Source organism: Grampus griseus (assembly GCF_964374135.1).
Source record: "Grampus griseus genome assembly, chromosome: 10".
Taxonomy (NCBI): domain Eukaryota; kingdom Metazoa; phylum Chordata; class Mammalia; order Artiodactyla; family Delphinidae; genus Grampus; species Grampus griseus.
In genome coordinates this window covers 16,609,818-16,636,018 of record NC_139004.1, presented here as the reverse complement: position 1 = coordinate 16,636,018, position 26,201 = coordinate 16,609,818, and the positions used below count along the sequence as shown (strand labels likewise).

At 42.5% G+C, this 26,201-nt stretch overlaps 1 protein-coding gene across 2 annotated transcripts in view; it reads right to left on the bottom strand.

Moving 5' to 3' along the window:
- Nucleotides 1-883: 883 nt before the first annotated feature.
- Nucleotides 884-26,201, bottom strand: part of CDKAL1 (CDKAL1 threonylcarbamoyladenosine tRNA methylthiotransferase) — a 649,761-nt gene continuing 624,443 nt past the window's right edge. For both annotated transcript variants that reach the window (XM_082664020.1, XM_082664021.1), the window contains one exon: nucleotides 884-1,492. In XM_082664020.1, the coding sequence (XP_082520146.1) occupies nucleotides 1,301-1,492 (192 nt within the window). In that variant the 3' untranslated portion in view covers nucleotides 884-1,300. The remainder of the gene's footprint in view (nucleotides 1,493-26,201) is intronic.

The window sequence follows — 26,201 nt, the reverse complement described above, 5'->3', positions numbered from 1 at the left end:
TATTAAATAAGTACCACGCTGGAACCCACTCTGTTTATTAATAAAGAAATGACTGCACATATCTCAAGAAAGGAAGCACCCAGCAGGCTCCTATTCTCTGCCAACACATCTCTCTCCTCTCGCTGCCAGAACAGGGGGATCCCAAGTGGACATCTCACTGCAGGACTCAGAGGAAGCAGGAACAAACCCTGGCATTTTAAATGTGATCTCCTCTTAGAAGCACATACCAGGGTCAGGAGAAGTGTACTAATACTAGAGTTTTTTATTTTGGTTTTTTAACTCACTGGCTTATAATTTAATTTTAATCTGGATTCAAAAGATACAAAAGAGGTTGAAACATTTTGAGATAAAATGAAGAGCTGAAAAGGGATGGGGGTTTAAAACTGAAAACTGTCCTGTGGTAATGACGGGCGCCTGATTTCCCTGCGCTATACGATCCAAATAACTTATTCAAATGCTGACAGTCATGAGCCTTGCTCACTACAACAATTCCTTTTATTGTGGAAGAAATCACTTCATTTAGTAAATGGCCAGTGATGTCAGGTAGAAATAGACAGTGGATGGAATCAATCGAAAATGTCAGAAAAGAGGCAGAGCTTGTTTTCGACAAGTCCAGTCTTTGAAAGTCTGCGGGAGCTAAAGAAGTGGGTGATTCCTCTGACTTCTCAAGATGGTGCCAGGAGTCGTTTAATTGCTAGGCTCTCCCTGCATGTTCTGAAAGGATTCAAGCTCCAGAAACAGGTTTCCATGTAAACTTTTCAGGAACACATCTGCTGTGGAAAATAAGATGTTCGTAGTGGCATCGGGACCCCAAACAAAGCATAAAGAGAAAGATACATGTAAAAATGTTTATTGAAAATGGAAAATCTTCCCACATGAGGAAGAGGTGACCAGACCCACGGTACAAATAGGTTTCTGACTTGAAGATTGGTGATTTAAAGAAAATGCGACCACTTGCATTTCTTGCTAAAAATAAACCAAGGGGAGCTTAATTGAAAAGACATGCTATAGCAGCTGTTGTTGGGTTTTAGGTCAAATAACCAACGAGTCCAACTCAAGATGAGACTGGGTAAGCCCCATTAAAGAGTGTGGCTGAAGGGCAGGGAGACAGTGTAAATTACTGCCCTTTGAGAAGTGATGTGGTCGCTCTCCTTTTCTTTGAAGATTTTAATTAGAAATTCATTCCTCTTCACAGATTTTATTTTTTAAAGGCCACACCGTGTAGCACGTGGAATCTTAATTCCCCAACCAGGGATCGAACCCATTATTCTTCTTCACTGATGCTTCAGTTAGTTGTGTTTTAATTACAGACCTTGATCAAAAAAGCAAAAAGAAAAGCAAACAGAGCCAGGACCACAGACATCCTCAGTGTACAGTCCTGGTGTAGCCTTTGCAATTGTAGCGCCATTCTGGAACTCGCCGAGTCTTGCTGAGTTGCATCCAAGGTGTGGGATACTGAATTCAGGTGGTTCCCAAGCCTATTTCTGAATTCCTATAGAGAGAGAAACATAGAGGAAAACGGAAGACATTAAGGATGCAAAGTAAGAAAAAAAGCGCTAATGTGACATCAGTCAAGCACAGGACCCCTAGAAGGAGCTATTTTTTTATTGAGATATGATTAACATATAATATTGTATTAGTTTCAGGTACACAGCATAAGGATTCAATATTTGTATACATTGTGAAATGAGCACCACAGTAAGTCTAGTTACAACACAGTTACAATTTTTTTCCCTTGTAATGAAAACTTTTAAGGTCTACTCTCTAACCAACTTCCAAATACACAATGCAGTATTGTTAACTATAGGCAGCATGCTGTACGTTACATCCCCAGGACATATTTACATGATAACTGGAAGTTTGTATCTTTTGACTCCCTTCACCCCTGTCACCCACCTGTCACCCCCCTGTGTCTGACAAACACTAATCTGCTCTCTGCATCTATATATTCGGTTTTGTTTTGTTTTTTTAGATTCTATGTCTTTCTCTGACTTATTTCACTTAGCATAATGCCCTCAAGGTCCATCCATGTTGTTGTGAATGGCAAGACTTCCTTTTTTTTTTACACCTGAGTAATACTCCATTGTATACATACGCCCCATCTTCCTTGTCCATTCACCCATTGATGGACACTTAGGTTGCTTCCATCTCTTGGCTATTGTAAATAGTGCTGCAGTGAACATGGGATGCATGTATCTTTTTGAGTTAGTGTTTTTGTTTCCTTTGCGTAAACACTCAGAAGTAGAATTGCTGGATCATATGTTGGTTCTATTCTTAGTTTTTTAAGGAAACTCCATACTGTTTTCCAGAGTGGCTGCACCAATTTACACTCCCACCAACAGTGCACGAGGGTTCCCTTTTCTCCATATGTTCACCAACATTTGTTAGTTCTTATCTCTTTTGATGATGGCCATTGTGACAGGTATGAGGTTACATCTCATTGTGGTTTTAATTTGCATTTCCCTGATGATCAGTGCTGATGAGCACTTCTTCGCGCATCTGTTGGCCATCTGTCTGTCTTCTTTGGTAAACTGTCTATTCAGATCCTCTGCCCACTTTTTCTTTTTTTTTTTTTGTGGTACGCGGGCCTCTCACTGCTGTGGCCTCTCCCATTGCGGACTACAGGCTCCAGACGCGCAGGCTCAGCGGCCATGGCTCACGGGCCCAGCCGCTCCGTGGCATGTGGGATCTTCCTGGACCGGGGCACGAACCCATGTCCCCTGCATCGGCAGGTGGACTCTCAACCACTGCGCCACCAGGGAAGCCCCTCTGCCCATTTTTAAAACCAGATTTTTTTTTCTATTGAGCTGTATGAGTTCTTTATATATATTTTGGATATCAACCCCTCATCAGATATCAGATATGTGATTTGCAAATATTTTCTCCCATTCAGCTGGTTGCCTTTTCATTTTGTTGATGGTCTTCTTTGCCGTGCACAAGTTTTTTAGTTTGATGTAAGAAGAAGCTATCACTCACTCCTTCAACACAGGCACATTCAAACACCTACCATAGGCCTGGTAGGCCAAGCTACGTACAAGCTATAGTTCCTTTCCTTGAAGGGTCAGACCAAGTTCATAAATTTCCAGATTACACACAAACTATATGAAAGAGACAAACAGTGTTTACGGAGAATCAAGGCCGACTTCATGAAGGGTAGAATTTATGTAGAGTGGAGTCATCACAGACGTATCTAACTTTTAGGGATGCAACCATATCTACTCAGGAAAAGAAGAATGACACAGGAAAAAACCACGAAGCCATTTTATTCATCAAACACGTCCCTTAGGACAGGGACTCCCAGCTGGCGCACCGCTGCAGGAGGGCTGCCCCGACCCCCAAGGGGCACCTGAAGGGGTCTGAGTGGCCACAGGGCTCCACCCCCACGCGCAGCCTCTGCATCCACTCTGGTGTGCCATGTGCCTGACATGGAAAGGCTGGGAAACCCTGCTTGGAGAGAACACGAGGAGCTAGGAGACATGACGGTGAGACTCTGTAGGGGGTCTCTGTCCCCTGATGCGTCTCAGCAGGTGTGGGGAGGAGGGGACAGGGGGCACCTGGCCACTCTCAGGGAGGATCTAGTGTTTCGACGTGTAATTTTGATTCCACGCTATAAGATTTCCACCTGTGATTCTATGCACAGGCCTTAGAATCAGTGTCTCCCCTGTTGAAACCTGAATAACACTTTAAGAGACGGAGGCGGGGTGGGGAAGGAGAATCCGGGATGGAAGAAACATTGCGGGGCTGGGAGGAGGGGGCGAGCCAGAGGCGCGGCTGTGGAAGTGCAAGAAAGCCACAGAAGCACAAGATGCCTCCGAACAACCATTTCACGTGGCTTATTCTTTCCTTCCACACTCTCGAACCATCTGGGGACAGCTTCGGCCCCTGTGTGGAACGGCAGCCCCGCCATGCACAGTAGAAGCACTGGAAGGGTGCTTTACGGAAGGTAACTCTGGCACGAAGGTGTAGGGTGCATTGAGGGGAGTGGGGAGGTGGGGGTAGAGAATCCGGGGGCAAGCTGCGGCGACAGATGAGGTGGACAGTGCTGAGGACCTGTGTTGGGAGGATGGCGGAAGGCACGGAAAGGAGGGCACAACAGACACTTAATGTAGAATCAACAGTAGCTGAGTTCAGGTGAGTGGGTAATGGAGGGACAAAGAAGAGGAATGGGGAAACGAGAAGAACTTTCACAACCCAATTTCCACCAGCTAATACTTGCCTGTGATAGATATGGAAGAACTCTTGCTTTGACTATAGGAGACTGATTGCAAAATTAATATAGCTTTTGTCCACAAGGATGAATCTCTCAACCCCAGTGGCAGTCGAGCCATCATTTACTTCTGGGCTCCTCAGGGATCTGGGCTGACACCCTGCTGCTGTTCCTGCACTGGGGGCCCTTGACGAGAAGGTCACAGCTGGACAGACGGAGCTGTGGTCCCCGCAGCAGTGACGGCTGCACCCAGACCTGCCCCGGGAAACCGCTCTCTTGTACGATTGGCTTTCTGCATGATATCTTGGAGCTGGGAATATGTTGACAAGCTTTCATTTTGATGGTTAAAAATAGCCCCAAGGTCTCAAGGACAGCACTCAACCTTGGGAAAGAATGCAGCCTTCTACAGCTAAAATAACGGAAGCTCTGTGAGTTCCTCAAAAGCAGAGAGGTTGCCTAATTCATCTCTGGGTTCTTGCACAGCGGCAAACACAGAGCAGGTACTCAGCAAGTGTTCAGAAATGAATGAACGAACGAATGAGTGAATGAACGGATATGAGGATGAGTATTCCAGATGAGATACAACTGATCAAAAACACGCTTAGCTATGTCTCTGGTGATCGATGCGCACAACTGGAAAAGGGTCTTGAGTTGTTGCCTCTAGCAATTAAACCATCACTTCCTAGGCTTGGGTTTACGAGACAAGAACTAAGAGGCTGATTAAGTTCTCCTAGGCCTGAGTTCTTTAACCTTTTTAAGTCACAGATGGCTTTGAGAAGGCAGTGAGGGCTACAGACTGTTACCCCAGAAAACTGTGGAGGCATGCGTGCACATATACGCACAGCCTCGCTCACAGCCTGCAAATAACTTCAGGAGGTTCACAGATCCAGACACTGTGGGGCCTGATGCTTTCTCTTAAAAAAAAAAAAATTCAATACAAAATTAAGAACAGGGCCTTGGAAGGGGCCCCTCAAAGTGTCAGGCCCTGAATCTTAAGCTCTACTAGCTTCAGGGAAGATCTGCTCCTGTCCCACCCCCAGTTCTGAAAAATGAACCTTGGTTCTGTGCATGCAATCCCAGAAGCTGCCATTCGGTGATCACTGGTGTTGGGGGCCAGGGGTCAGGCTGCCCCGGGCAGGACTAGGTGAGTCTCAAAGCATCAAGCATTGGGTTGGTTTTTTAACATATTCTGCTTCACAAAGGTGCAGTACAGGTAAAGTACCTGTGCACTCAGCCTGAAAATACCCTTCAACTCTTTTTTTTTTTTTTTGCGGTACGCGAGCCTCTCACTGTTGTGGCCTCTCCCGTTGCGGAGCACAGGCTCCGGACGTGCAAGCTCAGCGGCCATGGCTCACGGGCCCAGCTGCTCCGCGGCACGTGGGATCTCCCCGGACCGGGGCACGAACGCGCGTCTCCTGCATCGGCAGGCGGACTCTCAACCACTGCGCCACCAGGGAAGCCCTACGACCCTTCAACTTTTTTTTTTTTTTTTTTTTGCGGTATGCGGGCCTCTCCCTGTTGTGGCCTCTCCCGTTGCGGAGCACAGGCTCTGGACGCGCAGGCTCAGCGGCCATGGCTCACGGGCCCAGCCGCTCCGCGGCACGTGGGATCCTCCCGGACCGGGGCACGAACCCGCGTCCCCTGCATCGGCAGGAGGACTCGCAACCACTGCGCCACCAGGGAAGCCCCCTTCAACTTTTAACAAGAGTTTCACAGAATTTCTTCCTCTGTTCCTTCCAACTCATTTGCCATAAAATTTTGCTCAAAACATAAAAGGCACCTATTAAAGCAGCATTGTGGATTATCTGTGGCTGGGTTCAACACAGTCATTCTTTCTTGGGCACTGATTTTTCCCTCCCTCACTCAAACATTTAACACATCTGAACATAACGGACCCATATGGTGGCAAGCCACTCTCCTGTCCCTGGGGGCAAGTCTGCATCACAGGATCGTGTGGAGTACCGTGGCACCCATACGCAGCCCCACAAGAAGGCCACCCTGCCATTCTCCCTAAGATCAAGGTGAGAGCTTGATGACACAGCAGGAGAGAGGACATGCAGCCTGTCTCTGCCATGCTGTGCTTCTTTTATTATCTTCACCCTGTACCAGTTCACCATCTTGATTAAAGGAGTTTGATGACATGTTTTGAAATATAAGATTGAAAAAAAGTTTCTCAGATGACAGAGTGATCTGTTGCCAGCTAGCTTTGTACATGTCAATTGTCACTACCACTGTGATATTGAAGGAAAAGTAATTTAGAAATACAGGAAATACAAGGACTTTCTCATAAAGTCCAAGATTCTCAAACATATAAATGCACAACTATTATGATTTCCACACAGTCAGAAGCACCATTCATGAATATAAAATAATGTAGTATTTCTAGACGGTAATGAAAATAAAAAGGGTTTACAGGTGAAGTGATGATACATAACCAATAGCAAGATAAAGTTTAGACACACACACGCGCAGAGTAATGTATACAATTGACTTTAGAGAAAAACCTGGCAGAGTCAGTAGTTCTGGAAAGTAAACAGAAGGCTCGAGCCTTCCAGAAACCTCTTAAACATTACCAAGTCATTAATCTTTGAAATTTAAGACACACTTGTATCTCTCAAGCTATAATGCAACAAATACAAGAAATTTTATTATTTACTAAAACTAATTAAACATCAACTCTCAGATTTATAATTCTTAAGAAATCAAATTCCATTTAGAAATGCCTTTTACAAAACAGATAGAAACAAAGCAGGAAATGACCTTCGTTCAATCAAAAAGATCCACGTATTTATCCGGTCATAGTAGACTAAGGACACATTAAGAAAGTGTTAACTTTGATTAACATGCTTTTCCCCCCTTGTAAATCTCACTGTTCCCTTGATTAATTTCTAAACATACTCACTTCCTAATTCTTAAACATATTGTAATTTTCAAAAGTACAGCTTATCAAATCCTACTAAAGTAATACATCTATTAGAGTAGCATCACATATATATGCCAAAAAAACCAAACCAAATCAAAAACAACTTTGATGTTCAGAACCTTCAGGGATCAGATTTCAATCAGTTAAAGATAAAGACAGTTGGGACGGTAACAACAGTCAACCTCTAATTATTTCCTTCTTCTCTAGCAGTTATACATGTATTGCTAAGGAAAGGAAGGAGAGGCCTTTAACCTGGGCACTTTTATCACCAGAGAAACAAATGGGACCTGTTCTAGAAGCAGTAAGTGCATGGGCTCTGGGCTCTAATCCCAGCTCCATCTGAGAATTCTTGGGCAAATAACTTGTCCTCTCTTTTGCCTCCATACAGAATCACCTGAGATAGAGTAAGTATCTGCACATCATAGGGTTGTTATGAGGATTAAACGAGGTACATATATTGTGTCTTGAACATTTAAGATTCAAAAAAGATGAACACACTCCATGGTATTTTATGGTCCTAAGGAAATATGCAAACTGCCTCAGATATTATTTTTGTAAAATTACAAAGTCACTATTTTATTTGCTTCTCAAACATGGTTTATCAATTTAAACTATTTTTGTTTCTTACACGTATCATCAGGAGGGGCACAGTATAATGAAGAGCATGGCAGACCAGAAACCGAATCCAAGCTCAGATGTTTATTAGCTGTGTGACCCCGGGCAAGTGGTTTAAGCTCTCCAGGCCTAGTTACCTCTTCTGTGAGGTAGGGAGACCAGTATCTACTTTAAGATGTTATTGAAAGGGTTAGAATTCGCATGCCCAGAGCCTGGGCAGAGTGCCAGGAATACAGAAGGTTTCGATGAAGGGCCACCATTATACTCCATTCCAGGAGTGTGGCGTGGAAGACGGAGAAGGGCAGAGCCTCCCACAGCATTTGCCAGCAGTGCCGGGAGGGTGACGTCCTGTCCCGGATGCTGTCCTCGCAGCTCTAACCCGCGAGGGAGAAGCTACGCCCGCCGTGAAGTTGGCACCTCCTACTCCCCGGGCTCTCAGTCTGTGGGGTGAGCCTTCTGGAAAGGCTCTTAACTAAAACCATACTATATAAGAAGGGAGACTTGGACACCACCATTTATAAGGGGGAATTCCCCTGTCAGATGTGCCACGGGCCCTTTTTATGTCTGCCTTTTCTTCTAATACCTAATATTGCTGTAACGCTGCTTTCAAGGAAACTAAAGAGGAAGAAAAGAAGTCACAGTCACCGCCACGACTCTGCTCTCCGCCTGACCCTGCCATCTCGCCTCCAGCCACCATGCGCCCCTGCCCCTCTTCTGATGGACGTGTCAGATCTCGACGGGACAGATCTCGACCCTCTCAACCAGCACCCAGCCCAGATGCACCGGAGCTCCCACTCTGTGGGCTGTGTGTCCTGCCGGCTGGCCCTCGTCACGGCACTCACGGCGTATGTGATCCCCCAAGCTCTCGCCGTCCCACCAGAAGGTGCGCTCAGTGCACGCAGAGCTGAACGAGCTGCACAAGAGGACCCGCTCCAGCGGAAGCCTCGGGCTCCACACAGTTACCAGGAGAGGGGTGCAGGGCGCCTCCCGGCAACTGTATGGCCGGCTGATCCTGAAGCTGCCTGGTGGAGGAAGAAGGGGCCACCAGGGCTAGGCCTCCTCTAAGGCCCTTTCCTTCTGTGGAGCTCACCAGACCGCTGAGAAAACAGGCCTCCAGGGCCACCCTTACTGGTCCTCCTCACAGCTCTTTCAGCCAAAAGAAACAGACCTGAAGGAAACGGAGGGTACCTAGAAGGTGGTCAATCAACGTTCTCTGAAGGGATATTTGGGTTTCTCCTTGTTCCTTTGCATTCTGTGTTCATATTTTCATATAGCTGCAAGGATCCTGTTCTTGGGAGCTGATGAACTTGCCCTTCCAACGTTAGAAAGCCACCCTGTTCAGTGGCCTCTCCTGCCATTCCTCCTCACCAAAAATGTTTATAAATTGTGACATGGGTGCAGAACCAGAGGCATAACGATCCAGCAAGAAAGGTGGACGACAAGCTCTGGGTAAACATACTAAGTAGAAGAAGCAGTGTTTCTGCAATGTTCCCCATGTGCCCAGAAGGGCTCTATTCTCCATGCCTTCTCTCCTTTAATCCTCCCAACCGCCCAGTGAAGTAGTTAACACAGGTTTCTCCCAACTTTAAGTATTCACCCAATTTACAGACAGTAGGTGTAAATGTGGAAGCAGAGGAGAGGATTGGCTTTAGACATATTAAGTCTAGCCTGGTAGTTACATATCAGAGATGCATTTATAGTGCAATGCAAAGAAATGAGAAAAATCAAGGCACTGAATAATTATTAAAATAACTACCAGTATCAAGATTCCTATCAAACAGACTTTCTCCACTTTACATGGAGGTGACGGTGTTATTCTGTGTTTCCCCAGAGAAGGCCCTTCCAGGAAAGCCAGCCCCAGGTCAGGCAGAGACATTGCACGCGACCTGTCTTGCAGCTCTGGGCCATATTGAGACTCAGTAAACGTGACCTGTGGACGGCACATCCCGGGTTTCCTCTGCACACACACGCACATGCCCACACGCACACATACTTGATCTGCTCACGTTAGAACGTGTTGCAAAATGTGTTTTAATGAGGAACAGTTGGTCTGGTTCTGCTCAAATAAAAGACATCCCTGTAAGAGAGTTGCCACCTGTCTCCCCAGCTTGCAGTGCAGCTTCTAAATGAATTCTTCGGTCCCTGCCGCCTGCAGGTGTTGCCATGGGCCAGCAATCACATTCCACATGCCAGCTTCCCTTCCCGGACCGACAGACAACTTTGTCCCTGTGCTTCGTGTCATTACTGGATACCAGGACGGACACGGGATTACAGGGGCCAAGGTACCTTTCTCCAATATACTTCTAGACATTTCTCAAACTGGGAGCATCTTAGTATCACATAATTAGGAGTGCCCATTATCTCTGAGCCAAAGATGGTAGTATTTTCTAGCTCTTGCAGTCTCTGGAAAGAATGTTATACGTATAGTCCATTAGCGTTACTGGTATATCGTCATGTAACAGGATCAACAAATTAAACTTGGAATCAATTATACCTTATCATTTATTTGGGGAGAAAACTGACATTTGAAAATCTCTTTCACGGACTCACATGATGACAGCACAGTACTGTCAGCCTTTTCTGTATCACTTTTGGGCATGAGCAATTCTAAATCAGAAATTATTCATATGTAATTTTTCCTCTTCCCCCTCACCTCAAATGTGTACTTGTTTATCAGATCATTAAAACTGCAAAGAAGAAGTTTTAAACCAGAACACACACACACTCTCTAAAAAAATCACTATTATCTTAGTTTTCTGAATCTTATTTTGGTGATAGCAGAGTAAACCCAAGGTTCTGCTAATAAGGCCAAACATAAATTATTAAACTGTCTGCCGTACGATCAAGTGCGTTTCAGATTATATTCTGAATAATTTTGGCTTGACGTCCACCAAAGCAACAGATCTGACGTGTTCCTGCGTGGTCTCGGTGATCCCTCCCTTGCTGGATGCCCAACCCTCTGACCTGAACAGCACTAAACGAAAGAGATAATAATCCTACCAAAAACCAAAGCTCGGCACTTGCCCAACCTAATTATTTCCTGTAAGAGCGGATTTCACCCTACTCAAGAGATCTGAAAATGACTCTTAAGCTCTGAACTTCTTTTAATAAATTCAAAATATTTCTTATGTGTAAATTTTTCTCATGGCTCAGAGGCACTGTTACAGCTTGAAGTGGAAGCTAACAGGGAGGAAGAAAAAATCGTTTGATATCTTGTAACTCTAGATAAATTAGAGTTTAGAATCATCTTTTTTTCAACCAAGCCTGAACATATGGCCTATGCAGAAAACCTATCGAAACCAAATATGTGATCAATACAAGGAAATTGTCTTAAAATATACATTATGCAGCGCGGTACACTATTCAAAAAGAACCTCTAAATTCCCTAATTTCGAAGAGTTTGCTTTGAATACAAAATTATCTTCATAGCAGAAAGGTATCTCTATCACAATTGCATTTTATCCCTAAAATATAAACTTAAGGAGGCACCCCTTCACATAAGCAGCCCTAACGCGCACTGCTGCATGAGTCCCTGGTGAGGAGAGATGAACAAAGGTGACTGCTCAGGCTCCGTAATGCCTTCTCAACCCTCCACTGCGGGCTTCTATCTGAATGCCTTCATCTTCTTTGACCTTTTTTTTTATTTTAAAGATTCTTCTGATGTGGACCATTTTTAAAGTCTTTATTGAAGTTGTTACAATATTGCTTCTGTTTTGTTTTTTTTTTTGGCCACGAGGCATGTGGGATCTTAGCTTCCCGACTAGGGATTGAACCGCACGCCCTGTATTGGAAGTGAAGTCTTAACCACTGGACCGCCAGGGAAGTCCCCGTCTTTGACCTTCTTAATCTTTCTTGAACCTAGGACAAAATGTCCATTCAAATAAGCTTACACTTCCCTGATTTTCGACTTGTTAACACGTACCAAAATAAGAGGGGTGGGGCAGGTAGGGTAGAGAATCAGATCCCAAATTAATAGTATAGTTCTCTCTTCTGCTAATTAAATATCAGCCACAGATGTACACACACACACACACACACACACGCGTGCACACAGACCAAGAGGCTCACTTAGAACTATGAAGTCTGTGATCACAACGTTCATGACAGTGGCAGAAATCAGAACTCATCTGTTCCGAATTACTGGCTGGAAATAAGCATTAGTACAAACTAAAGCTGCTCCACAGGTGTGGCAAAGTTAAAGAAAAAGTGAATTGGGTCAAAATGCTTCACTGACAATGAAGTCCTTTTGATAATCTCTTAAACCAGAACCGAAACGATCCTCGTTCCATGGAGTGTACACTGGAAGCTGTGAACTGGGATGCAGATGGACATAACAATTGGGGGCATTAAAGTTAATCTTTAATCAATTCAACTCAAAATAATTACTCCTAAGGATTTTGTCCAAATAGGTAACCATGAGGGTGTGTTGGCAGATGTTTGTTTTAAATAACAACAACAACAAAAAACATGGGTGATGTTAACTGCTATCACAATGCAAACCTCTCATCCTAAGTATCACTTTCAATGACACTGGAAATATGGTTTTAGCATCACTGAGCTCCATGAACTGCATAAAATGAATAAAGGAGATGGCAGGTGCTTTGTTCTGTCTCAAAGAATCTCACAAATGATGAGCTAACGTGTAAAATGTTTCCTTCAGATCACCATGACGTTTATTCATCTTGCAAAGTTCAGATAAACTAGTTAAGAAAAATTACACGGTACATACTCACTGTAATTACACTGAACTCAGCCATCTGAAAAAGTTCACATCTCTACCTATTTTCCTATCACTTCCAAAGTTCTATTATGTGTTCTTCCAAACATCCATTCCAAGGTATGCCCGTTCTCCCCTTCTACTTTGAACATGGATAGTTTTTAAAAAATAAAAAATGATGATTCTACCAAAAGTCATTAAAATAACTGAGAGAAGGGCTTCCTGGTGGCGCAGTGGTTGAGAGTCTGCCTGCCAATGCAGGGGACACGGGTTCGAGCCCTGGTCTGGGAAGATCCCACATGCCGCAGAGCAGCTAGGCCCGTGAGCCACAACTACTGCGCGTCTGGAGCTTGTGCTCCGCAACAAGAGAGGCCGCGACAGTGAGAGGCCCGCGCACCGCGATGAAGAGTGGCCCCCGCTCGCCGCAATTAGAGAAAGCCCACGCACAGAAAAGACCCAGCACAGCCAAAAATAAATAAATAAATGAAATTAAAAAAAAATAACTGAGAGAAGACTAATATTAAGAGATCTAATCATTTATATCACTATAAAAGCATGGCAGACAGCCTTTCAGATGGCCCCAAACGATCCTCACCTCCTAGCAGCCACGTCCTTGTGTAACACCTTCCCCGGGACGATGGACTGAACTTACTGACTTGCTTCTAATTAATTACACTCCACATAAATGATGGGATGTCCCTTCTGAAATTAGGATACTAAAAACTGTGGCTTCTACCTTTCTCACTCTCTCTGTTTGCTTGTTCTGGGGGAAACGAGCTGCCCTATGCAGAGGCCCTCATGAGAAGGAACTGAGGGAGACTTTCTACGAACAGCCAACGAAGAACTGAGACCTCAAACAACCCAAAAGAAACTGGGTCTCACTGGACTAAAATCAAGTGAGGTGTCGTCCTCCTTCTGGAGGCTCTAGGGACAAATCCGTCTCGTTGCCTTTTCCAGCTTATGTTACGTGGCTGTGACTCCCTTCCATCTGCAAAGTCAGCATTCTCATCCCTCTGATTCTGATTCTCCCGGAGCCTTTTCACTTTAAGGTCTCTTGTGATGTCACTGGACCCACCTGGATAATCCAGGAAACCTCTTTATTTTGATGTCAGTACATTAGCAAATTTATTTTGAAGTTTAACTTCTTTTTTTGTTAGTTATCTATTTTATACAATATTAGAGTACACATGTCAATCCCAATCTCCCAATTCATCCCACCACCACTTCACTCTGCATGGCAGTCTCTAGGTCCACCCATGTCTCTACAAATGACCCAATTTCACCCCTTTTTATGGCTGAGTAATATTCCACTGTGTATATGTACCACATCTTCCTTATCCATTCGTCTGTCAGTGGGCATTTAGGTTGCTCCCATGACCTGGCTATTGAAAATAGTGCTGCAATGAACATTGGGGTGCATGTGTCTTTTTGAATTATGGTTTTCTCTTGGTATATGCCCAGTAGTGGAATTGCTGGGCCATATGGTAGTTCTATTTTTAGTTTTTTAAGGAACCTCCGTACTGTTCTCCATAGTGGCTGTATTAATTTACATTCCCATCAACAGTGCAAGAGGGTTCCCTTTTCTCCACACCCTCTCCAGCATTTGCTGTTTGTAGATTTTCTGATGGTGCCCATTCTAACCATTGTGAGGTGATACCTCATTGCAGTTTTGATTTGCATTTCTCTAATAATTATTGATGTTGAGCACCTTTTCATGTGCCTCTGGGCCATCTGTATGTCTTCTTTGGAGAAATGTCTATTTATGTCTTCTGCCCATTTTTGGATTGGGTTGTTTATTTCTTTTTTTAACACTGAGCTGCATGAGCTGATTATGTATTTTGGAGATTAATCCTTTGTCCGTTGATTCATTTACAAATATTTTCTCCCATTCTGAGGGTTGTCTTTTCATCTTGTTTATGGTTTCCTTTGCTGTGCAAAAGCCTTTAAGTTTCATTAGGTCCCATTTGTTTATTTTTGTTTTTATTTCCTTTACTCTAGGAGGTGGGTCAAAAAATATCTTGCTGTGATTTATGTCAAAGAGTGTTCTTCCCATGTTTTCCTCTAAGAGTTTTATAGTGTCCGGTCTTACATTTAGGTCTTTAATCCATTTTGAGTTGATTTTTGTGTATGGTGTTAGAGTGTTCTAATTTCATTCTTTTACATGTAGCTGTCCAGTTCTCCCAGAACCACTTTTTGAAGAGACTGTCTTTTCTTCACTGTATATCCTTGCCTCCTTTGTCATAGATTAGTTGACCATAGATGCATGGGTTTATCTCTGGGCTTTCTATCATGTTCCACTGATCTATATTTCTGTTTTCATGCCAGTACCATATTTTCTTGATTACTGTAGCTTTGCAGTATGGTCTGATGTCAGGAAGCCTGATTCCTCCAGCTCCAATTTTTTCCCTCAAGAGTGCTTTGGCTATTCGGGGTCTTTTGTGTCTCCATACACATTTTAAGATTTTTTTGTTCTAGTTCTGTAAAAAAAATGCCACTGGTAATCTGATAGGCATTGCACTGAATCTGTAGATTGCCTTGGGTAGTATAGTCATCTTTACAATATTGATTCCTCCAATCAAAGAACATGGTATATCTCTCCAACTGTTTGTGTCATCTTTGATTTCTTTCATCAGTGTCTTATAGTTTTCTGCATACAGGTCTTTTGTCTCCTTAGGTAGGTTTATTCCTAGGTATTTTATTCTTTTTGTTGCAGTGGTGAATGGGACTGCTTCCTTAGTTTCTCTTTCTGATCTTTTGTTGTTAGTGTATAGGAATGCAAGAGATTTCTGTGCATTAATTTTGTATCCTGCAACTTTACCAAATTCATTGATTAGCTTTACTAGTTTCCTGGTGGCATCTTTAGGATTATATATGTATAGTAACGTCATCTGCAAACAGCGACAGCTTTACTTTTTCTTTTCCAATGTCTATTCCTTTTATTTCTTTTTCTTCTCTGATTGCCATGGCTAGGACTTCCAAAACTATGTTGAATAATAGTGGCAAGAGTGGACCACCTTGTCTTGTTCCTGATCTTAGAGGAAATGCTTTCAGTTTTTCACCATTGAGAATGATGTTTGTTGTGGGTTTGTTGTATATGGCCTTTATTACGTTGAGGTAGGTTCCCTCTATGCCCATTTTCTGGAGAGTTTTTATCATAAATTGGTGTTGAATTTTGTCAAAAGCTTTTTCTGCATCTATTGAGATGATCATATGTTTTTTATTCTTCAATTTGTTAATATGTTGTATCACATTGATTGATTTGCGTATGTTGAAGAATTCTTGCATCCCTGGTATAGATCCCACTTGATCATGGTGTATGATCCTTTGAATGTGTTGTTGGAGTCTGTTTGCTAGTATTTTGTTGAGGATTTTTGCATCTGTGTTCATCAGTGATATTGGTCTGTAATTTTTTTTGTAGTATCTTTGTCTGGTTTTGGTGTCAGGGTGATGGTGGCCTCACAGAATGAGCTTGGGAGTGTTCCTTCCTCTGCAATTTTTTGGAAGAGTTTGAGAAGGATGGTGTTAGCTGTTCTCTAAATCCTTGACAGAGTTCACCTGTGAAGCCAACTGGTCCTGCACTTTTGTTTGTTGGAAGATTTTTAATCACAGTTTCAATTTCATTACTTGTGATTGGTCTGTTCATGTTTTTTATTTCTTCCTGGTTCAGTCTTGGAAGGTTATACCTTTCCAAGAATTTGTCCGTTTCATCCAGGTTATCCATTTTACTGGCATAGAGTTACTTGTAGTAGTCTCTTATGATGCTTTGTATTTCTGTGGTGTCCGTTGTAACTTCTCCTTTTTCATTTCTAATTTTACTGAGTTGAGTCCTCTCCCTCTTTTTCTTGAAGAGTCTGGCTAGAGGTTTATCAATTTTGTTTATCTTCTCAAAGAACCAGCTTCTAGTTTTATTGATCTTTGCTATTGTTTTCTTTGTTTCTATTTCATTTATTTCTGCTCTGATCTTTATGATTCCTTTCCTTCTGCTAACTTTGGGTTTTGTTTGTTCTTTCTCTAGTTCCTTTAGGTGTAAGGTTAGATTGTTTGAGATTTTTCTTTTTTCTTGAGGTAGGATTGTATTGCTATAAACTTCCCTTTTAGAACTGCTTTTGCTGCATACCATAGGTTTTGGACTGTCATGTTTTTGTTGTCATGTGTCTCTGGGTATTTTTTGATTTCCTCTTTGATTTCTTCAGTGATCTCTTGGTTATTTAGTAACATATTGTTTAGTCTCCATGTGTTTGTGTTTTTTACATTTTTTTCCCTGTAATTGATTTCTAATCTCATGGCGCTGTGGTCAGAAAAGATGCTTGATATGACTGCAATTTTCTTAAATTACCGAGGCTTGATTTGTGACCCAAGATGTGATGTATTCTGGAGAATGTTCCATGTGCACTTGATAAGAAAGTGTAATCTGCTGTTTTTGGATGGAATGTCCTACAAATATCAATTAAATCTATCTGGTCTATTGTGTCATTTAAAGCTTGTGTTTCCTTATTAATTTTCTGTCTGGATGATCTGTCCATTGGTGTAAGTGAGGAGTTAAAGTTCCCCACTATTATTGTGTTACTGTCAGTTTCCTCTTTTATAGTTGTTAGCATTTGCCTTATGTATTGAGGTGCTCCTACGTTGGGTGCATATATATTTATAATTATTAGATCTTTTCTTGGATTGATCCCTTGATCGTTATGTAGTGTCCTTCCTTGTCTCTTGTAATGTTCTTTATTTTAAAGTCTATTTTATCTGACATGAGTATTGCTACTCCAGCTTTCTTTAGATTTCCATTTGCATGGAATATCTTTTTCCATCCCCTCACTTTCAGTCTGTATGTGTCCCTAGGTCTGAAGTGGGTCTCTTGTAGACAGCATATATATGGGTCTTGTTTTTGTATCCAGAGGCTGTGTCTTTTGGTTGGAGCATTTAATCCATTCACGTGTAAGGTAATTATCGATACGTATGTCCCTATTACCATTTTCTTAACTGTTTTGGGTTTGTTTTTGTAGGTCCTTTTCTTCTCTTGTGTTTCCCACTTAGAGAAGTTCCTTTAGCATTTGTTGTAGAGTTGATTTGGTGGTGCTGAATTCTCTTAGCTTTTCCTTGTCTGTAAAGCTTTTGATTTCTCCGTTGAATCTGAATGAGATCCTTGCCAGGTAGGGTAATCTTGGTTGTAGATTCTTCCCTTTTATCACTTTAAATATATCATGCCACTCCCTTCTGGCTTGTATAGTTTCTGCTGAGAAATCAGCTGTTAACCTTATAGGAGTTCCCTTGTATGTTATTTGTTGTTTTTCCCTTGTTGCTTTTAATAATTTTTGTCTTTAATTTTTGTCAGTTTGATTACTATGTGTCTCAGCATGTTTCTCCTTGGGTTTATTCTTCCTGGGATTCTCTGCACTTCCTGGACTTGGGTGGCTATTTCCTTTCCCATGTTAGGGAAGTTTTCGACTATAATCTCTTCAAATATTTTCTCGGGTCCTTTATCTCTCCCTTCTCCTTTTGGGACCACTATAATGCGAATGTTTGTGTGTTTAATGTTGTCCCAGAGGTCTCTTAGGCTGTCTTCATTTCTTTTCATTCTTTTTTCTTTTTTTCTGTTCTGTGGCAGTGATTTCCACCATTCTGTTTTCCAGGTCACTTATCTGTTCTTCTGCCTCAGTTATTCTGCCATTGATTCCTTCTAGTGTATTTTTCATTTCAGTTATTGTATTGTTCATCTCTGTTTGTCTGTTCTTTAATTCTTCTAGGTCTTTGTTAAACGTTTATTGCATCTTCTCGATCTTTGCCTCCATTCTTTTTCTGAGGTCCTGGATCATCTTCACTATAATTATTCTGAATTCTTTTTCTGGAAGGTTGCCTATCTCTACTTCATTTAGTTGTTTGTCTAGGGTTTTATCTTGTTGCTTCATCTGGTATATAGTCCTCTGCCTTTTCATTGTCTGTCTTTCTGTGAATGTGGTTTTTCTTCCACAGGCTGCAGGATTCTAGTCAGTTCATTAGCAAATTTAATTCCACCTGCACCCTTAAATCCCCTGCCTCCCATGTAACCTGACATATTCCCAGGTTCCAAGGATCAGGCCATAGGCATGTTTGGGACGCTGTTATTCTGCCTACCACAGGCCCTACGGGTGATAATGTTGAGTTGCTGGGTACATACACTTCAGAGAATAACTGCCATCCTCCAGAGAACTGGAAGTTTCCTAATCGAAGACCATGAGAAAGAGCTTTAACTCCTAACTTTTAGATTTTAGATTCTTTATGTGAAAAATGAGGGGTTTCTTTTATTTTAGAAACTAGATCTAACCCTTCCCGTTTCACAACTCAGTAACTAAAAACAAGACAGTGAGTTGTAGAGCTGGGATGACTGGCTCAAAGGCTAAAGCAGCACGTAATTTATCTGGGGCTACAGAAAGAGGGTGGAACGATGTGCAGCTCACAAGCAAAAAAGTCCAGGATTTCATAGGTTGGGACAGACTGAATACAGCAATGGTCCCAACTCTTCGTGCTCCCCTAGCTGTGCCTTCGGTCACATAACTGCCTAGTGCTTTCCCTGATCTTGGCCACGTGACTTACTTTGGCCAATGGCATGTTATCAAACATGCCGTATGCCAAGGCTTGGAAAGCTCTTGTGCATTCCTGTTTGCTGTTCCTGTTCCTCTGCCTTTACCATGAGGACGTTTCCAGGTTAACCTGTTGTAGGATGAGACACATGGAGCAGAGCTGATTCATCCGAGTAGTCCCAGTTGTGGCTACCTGCCAGCTGCCAGCTGAATCACCAGGCATGTCAGCAGCCACATCTAGATCAGAAGATCCACTCAGAGACCCCACAGCTGACTGCAGATGTGTGAGTGTGCCCAGTCGAGATTAACTGAACCCCACTAAGGTTTTGTGGTTGTTATATATGAGGCATTTATAGTGACAATAGCTAACTAATATATAGGATGACCAGATATTTGGTTCTGCAATCCTTTTTAAGTAAGGGATACACATATATCTCCAGCACAAATATATTCATTCACTCATTCATTCATTCAAGAGACACTGAGTGAGCATTTGCTCTATGCCAGGCACTATTCCAGACATTAAGGACAAAGGAGTGAACAAAGCAAAATAGCTCAGCCCTCATGGATGGGCCTTCCACTGTATTAGCTGGAGACAAAGAAACATAGATATTTGGTATGTCTGATGGTGAGATGTACCGTGGAGAGAAACAGAGTAAGGACAGAGGGGGTACTAGGTGTGACAGATGGTGGGGGCTGCTACTCAACAGAGGGCTCCTCAGGAAGGCCTCATTGATAAGGTGGGCTTCAGCAGAGACCTGAATGGAGGAGAGGACAGACATGATATGTGGGCATCTAACAGAAGCACGTTCCACGCAGAGGGTCTAGCAAGTGGGAAGGCCCTCCTGAGGGAGCAAACCTGCTGTGTTCACATCTCAGGTGGAGCACGGAGGCCAGTATGGCCGGCCCAGTGTGTTCGAGGGGGAAAAGGGTAAATGATGATGTCAGAGAGGCAACGGAGGAGTATGCAAGGCACTAGGCCTTGTAGGCCAGTGCAGGGCCTTTGGCTTCCACTCTGAGTGTCATGGGAAACCCGAGACTTTTTAAAAATATTTCTTACTGTGGTGAGATATATATAACATCAAAATTACCATTTTAATCATTTTTAAGTGTACAGTTCAGTGGCAATTACATCTGCCATGTTGTACAGCCATCACCACTGTCTATTTCTAAAACTTTTTCATCACTCCAAACAGAAAACTCAGTAACTATTAAGAAACAACTCTCCTACCTCCAACCTCTGATAACCTCTAATCTACTTTCTGGCTCTACAGATTTGCCTATTCTAGATCTTGCATACAAGTGGAATCACATAATATTTGTTCTTTTGTGCCTGACTTATTTCACTTAGCATAATGTTTTCAAGGTTCAGCCATGCGGTAGCATGTACTAGAACTTCACTTCTTTTTAGGGCTGAACAAAATTCCATTGTATGTATATATCGACGTATCAAAGACATTTTGTTTATCCAGTTATTTGTTGATGGACACTTGGGTTGTTTCCAGCCTTTGGTTATTGTGAATAATGCTGCTGTGAACATTGGCATACAATACAATTGGCAACAAACAGAGCGAGTATCTATCTGAGTGCCTGCTCTTAATTCTGCTGGGTACATATGCTAGGTCATATGGAACCCTAGATTTTGAGCACAAGAAAGACATGATCTGATTTTTATAGAGGGTAGAAACAGGGAGACCAATTAGGCAGATTGATTGTGTTTATTTTCAGATTATATAGTACAGAGCATGGAAAAACCACCTCCTACAAGAATATTTAAAAGAAAAAGCTGTAGCAAATAACACTATCCCACACTATGGATACTTTGTGACTGGTCAGAGGAACTGACCTCATCTGAAGGACAGCAGAAAAGAAATAGCACTCAAAGTCAACGAAAAGGGGAAACTTAGAAACACGATCACAAAGTATTTATTTTAGGTAACTATACTTTAAAAAACGCTGTTGTTGGTTATAAATATGACTGAAAAGACCAATGACCAACTCCTCTTCTCACGGTATATATGTCGTGGATGCGATATTAGCATCTCGGTTAACTAGGCCCAAATAAATCCTCAGTGATCATCACCATGCCACCAACTTCGTACCGCATAGTCACTGATCACTTCCTCTGTGCCAGTACTGCTGAGTGCTTCCCATGCATCATCTCACTTCATTGTCAGAACTACCCTATGGAATAGATTCCATTATCCCCAATTTATAAAAGAGGAAACATACCTTGAGATGGTAAGTGAGCAGCCAATGCACACAGTTGTAAGGGATAAAACCAAAATTCCAAAATCTATACAGTAAGACCACAAAGTTTATGTGCTTGAGGGATACTCTATTCTTTCAAAGTGGATGTTTGCAGGAAAGAATCCCTGGGAGCCAGGGGCCTCTAGAAGGAAAATACTGACCTTGATAAGGTAAATCTGCAACAGTTTTTGGCTTTTTTTTGTCCTTTGGACTTCTTTCTCAAGTGGTGGCAAATCTGAAAGTTACTGGATCCTATATTTATAGGTTGACTTCCTACCAGATAACTGTTGACTTGACACATGGCTTGTACATTTATGTTTCTCAGTAATTTTATAGAATTACACTGGGGAGATTGAGGGACAGGAGAAAATTTATTTCTCCAAAGCCCTTTAAATTTCAAACATGGCAAACTATGTTAGAAAACAAAGATATTCATGGTTCTATTATTTTAGGCACAACTCAAAGTTAGTACTCTGAATATGACAGGAGAAATAGGCTGAAAATTTATGGTTAGAAGCATGCCTGGCTCTAAAAGTACTCATCCCTACAGTTCCCACGAAAAGAATTTAAATTTGCAAGATTAACATCAGTTTAAAAAGAGGTTTTTGCAATCTGCTTATCAAGATGTCAAATGACTTCAAAGAGCAGGTTGGGTGGCTTGACTGTGATTTTTTTAGCCTTTAAAGAATATACTAATGTCCTAAGTTGAAGTAATAGACGATATCAACCTATCACGTACTGTCAACCTCCCTGCCTCTGGTCAAGAAACCCTCTATTCCACCCTGCGTATCAGTGACAGCCAAGTTCATTCAACAAGTATGTACAGAGCACCAGCTCTGAGCCAGGCACTGTGCTATGGCCCGAAGCTGGTGGTGAACAGAAGGGACAGGGTGGCCCTGCTCTTGTGAACTTTTGTTCACACAGGCTACTTTCACTGTTTTGCTCGTGCTCAAAAACGTGCCAACGTGCATGGTAGAAACTTCTAGTATTCACCCATATCTTCTCTATCTTATTTATACAGAAGTATGTACTTCCCAAACTCTTGAAATTGGGTGGGGCCACGTGAATAGTTCTGGGCAACAGACATAAATAGAAATATCCTGTGCCACTCCTGTGCAGAGGCAGTGAAGAGCCTGGTTCTCCAGATAGGCAACCTGGGTCCCTGAGTGCCTGGGTGGAGCAGACAATCCCTGATGCCAGATGTGCTGTAGTATGAGTAGGAAATAAACCTTTCTTGTGTTAAGCATGGGATTTCAGGGTTAATGTGTTACTGCAGCACAGCCTAAGTTATCGTGGACTAATACATGTGCTTTGTTGTATAACGTGCTACTTTACTTCAAAGCCCAGAGGGCCCACTCTTCACAATGAACATTATTTTACGCTTGCTCCCAATTGCCCACATCTGCTTACAGATGCCCAAGGAAAGCCAGATTTATTCCTTGCATTCACTTGCCTCATGTTCCTTTTGCACTGAGAAAAATCTCCTTCTTCACTTCCCCGATTAAGTCCTTCTCACCTTCCAAGTCCAGTTCTAATCCCATCACATCCACGAAACCCTCTGTAGTGGGAACTGTGTGAATACTCTCTTCACACTGACAGTCTCCACGCTGTAAATCTCACCTCACTAATACAGATTCCAAGAAACACTTCCCATCCTCCTTTGTCCCTAGGGTACAAAACCTGAGACCCCGGTTCTCCACACTCAGATGCAACAGGTCTGAGACCTGGATTGTGAAGTAAGCTTCACGAGGAAGCAGTCAGGGCTTGGGGCTTCTAACTTGCTGGGGCAGGAGGGGCGGAGGTCACATATCTTACCAGCAGCTTCTACGTGGTTTGGGTGTTATTGTCAGAAAACTCAGCAAAGAGTCTGCTCCACAGCCCTAATTATTCTGTGGACGATCCAGTATCCCTTTCTAAACCCCTTTCTGTTTAAACTAACTGAGCTGTTTTCTGTTGTCATCAAAGAACCCCGACCTATACATTCCCTGATACCCCAAGTCTACAGAGGTCTCCTATCTTCCTATCTCTTATGATCTGATGTCATTCAATTTAGCACTTTACATATTACAGATTTTGTTTTACAAGCACCTGTCTTCTCTTCCCAACTACAGTTCCATCTCCTTGAGGGCAAGGATCACACCTTAAGACTGCTGGTCCCAAGCAGCGCTCGGCATAGTGCTGGGTCTACTTTGTGAATTGATCGGATGACCATATAATTTATCATCCAAACCAGGGTACTTCGGAGAATGGAAAATGGGCACTATTATTAATTATACCAGGGTAACAGGTATAAACCAGGGCCATCCCAGACAAACCGAGACATATGGTCATACGTTGGCACTGGTAATTGATGCCTGAGTAAGAAGTCTGAAAAGTAACGTAGTCAAAATGAGAGAACAAAAGAGCAATTCTGGACACCTTAGATGTGGTAAGAATCATCTATAAAACTTTAATCACCGGAGCAGTGATGTCACATCGGGCAGCTAGTGCACCCACAGAGGACCCTCTCTCTCACCCCAATCCCTCCCAAAAAGGGTCACAGCAGAATAGCAGTACTACGAGAAGAACATTCAGACTAAAATCTCCTCAAAGGCCGAGACCTTATTCATTATTTCCATCTCCAATATCTAGTCCGGTGCTTAGATAATATCATGTTCAATAAGTACTAAAACATATCCTAAGAAGCCAGGCATTACCTGCATGTTCAGTCTGAGGGTAATTCAGGCTGGGGGGCCTCATTCTTTTCTCTCGCCCCAGCCATTCCTAGCTCCGGGAGTCTGCCTGTTGCCTTGCCTCAAGCTCCCTCTACCCGCTTCTCTGACTGTGGGCCAAGAATGCAGAGGAAGGGGAAGTGCCTGCCCAATCCCACCCTATGGTGTCTCCTTGTGAGTGCGCACAGCCATATAAAGAACATTTCATGGGACTTCCCTGGCAGCCCAGTAGTTAAGACTTCACCTTCCAGTACAGAGGGTGTGGGTTCGATCTCTGGTCAGGGAGCTAAGATCCCACGTGCCTTGTGGCCAAAAAACCAAAAACATAAAACAGAAGCAATATTGTAACGAATTCAATAAAGACTTTAAAAGTGGTCCACATCAAAAAAAAAAAAAAAAAAAAAAAGGACACTTCATGTGTTCTAGCTGCTGTAACCCAGGCCAGAATAATAAAAGAAGGTAATACAGGTAAAAAGTCGCAACACCAAGGCACATACTAGAGGCTCACTAAACAGTAGCTATTATTATTATCATTGAGGCACAATTAGTTCCTTGATGCATGCAATTCCCCTCACCTCTGGAGGGGGAAAATTATCGTCAGTGATCGTACAGTTAGTGATGCAAGTGAAATGAAAGCTAATTGTTTAGCATCAGCTCGCTCTGATGATACTTTGAATGGTACTCAAATTGGTGCATGGAAGGTACTGCAAACATACTGAAGACCTTTTGAACTGACATAATCATACAAGTTCAGCTGTAATGCCCAGTAAAATACAGCTCAGGGGCATAGAATAAAAGCTGTGTATCTAGACTGTGAAACCCAAATACGTCCTAATGGATCTGCAAATGGAACTAATTAGAAGCCATATGAAAGGAAGAAATGGACTAAATATTAGATGTGCTACAGTTTTAATTGTGACAACAATTTAACATATGGGCAATGAAGAATTCAGTATTATATAAAGTTAAAAAGGAAAAAAAAAACTAGGAAAAATTGCTCGGGATTGGAGCCAGTATCTTGGGGGTGGAAGGAAAAGTCGGAAGGAACACACCCTCATTTACTTCTAACACGGTTAGCTGATCTGTTTGAAATTAGATCCACTTTCAACTGTTTTAACTTAATTGTTAAGCCATTTCTTAACCTCATGAATGCAGTTTTCATGCGCTTTCAAATCTGGCCCTGAACTAATAGACCCTTTCACTTCAGTAGTTTTGGAAATGAATGTTAGATGGAGAGGAAAGCATTTTAACAATGCTTTTCGAAGGGTCAAAGCTCTGAAAATATAGTATAGTTTGTACATAAAACTCAGTACACCTGAATATCCTGCTGGCCCTTTGTCTGGTAATGAGGCAAGCCATGCCACCCTTTAAAACTTCTGCTTCCTTTCTGAGGGCAGCTGGCTATGTTGGTGCTGAGCTATCTAACTGCTCAAGTGAATCCATTATTAGGATCAAAGTCCCAGCAGATGAGAAACAGGTGGCAGCCAGGCACCCTGGGGCAGTCTTCCCTTCCCTTGTGAGAAACAGGGTAGGTCCAGGTCTCCATTCTAGAATATTCTCCTTTAAAAGGGGGCATAAGGAATAAGAGGAAGAAATGCCTGTCAGTAAGAACAGCCAGTGCTGTAAGACTGTTACTGAGCCTCCTTCTGTGAATTTGTCATTCTCACTGTGTGGAAGAACCCCTAAATGAATCTGGTTTCATTTGCCATTTTGTAGGAAACCAATGGGTGACGATCACATTTGAAATGATAAAAGATTATGCAATTTTTACCTTCATTGCTTAAAGTAAAATGATGCCCTAGCATGTATCACAAATTAATAATGATAATTATTATTAATTATCAGTAGCCAACATTTACTGTAACAGTAGCTGACATTTCTTGATTGCTAAGGCATTTCCATGTAAATCCTATGAAGTGGGTACTATTACGTCCCCCATTTCCAGAGGCAAGAACTGAGGTAGAGAGAGGTTGAGTAACTTGCCCAAGGTCTAATTCTTGTGGTGAAACAAGGATTCAAACGCAGGTGATCAGAACCCAGAATCCATGTTCTTATGTGCTATACTGTGTTGTATAGTGACGACCAATGGAAGCAAAGTACCACTTAGAAAGTTAAAGTAAAAATATTAAAATAGAAGTCAGTAAATCACTGATTTTTTAAAGGTATACTTACTGAATCCCTTTATCAAATATTAACATATGTACTATGCACTGGGCACACTGTC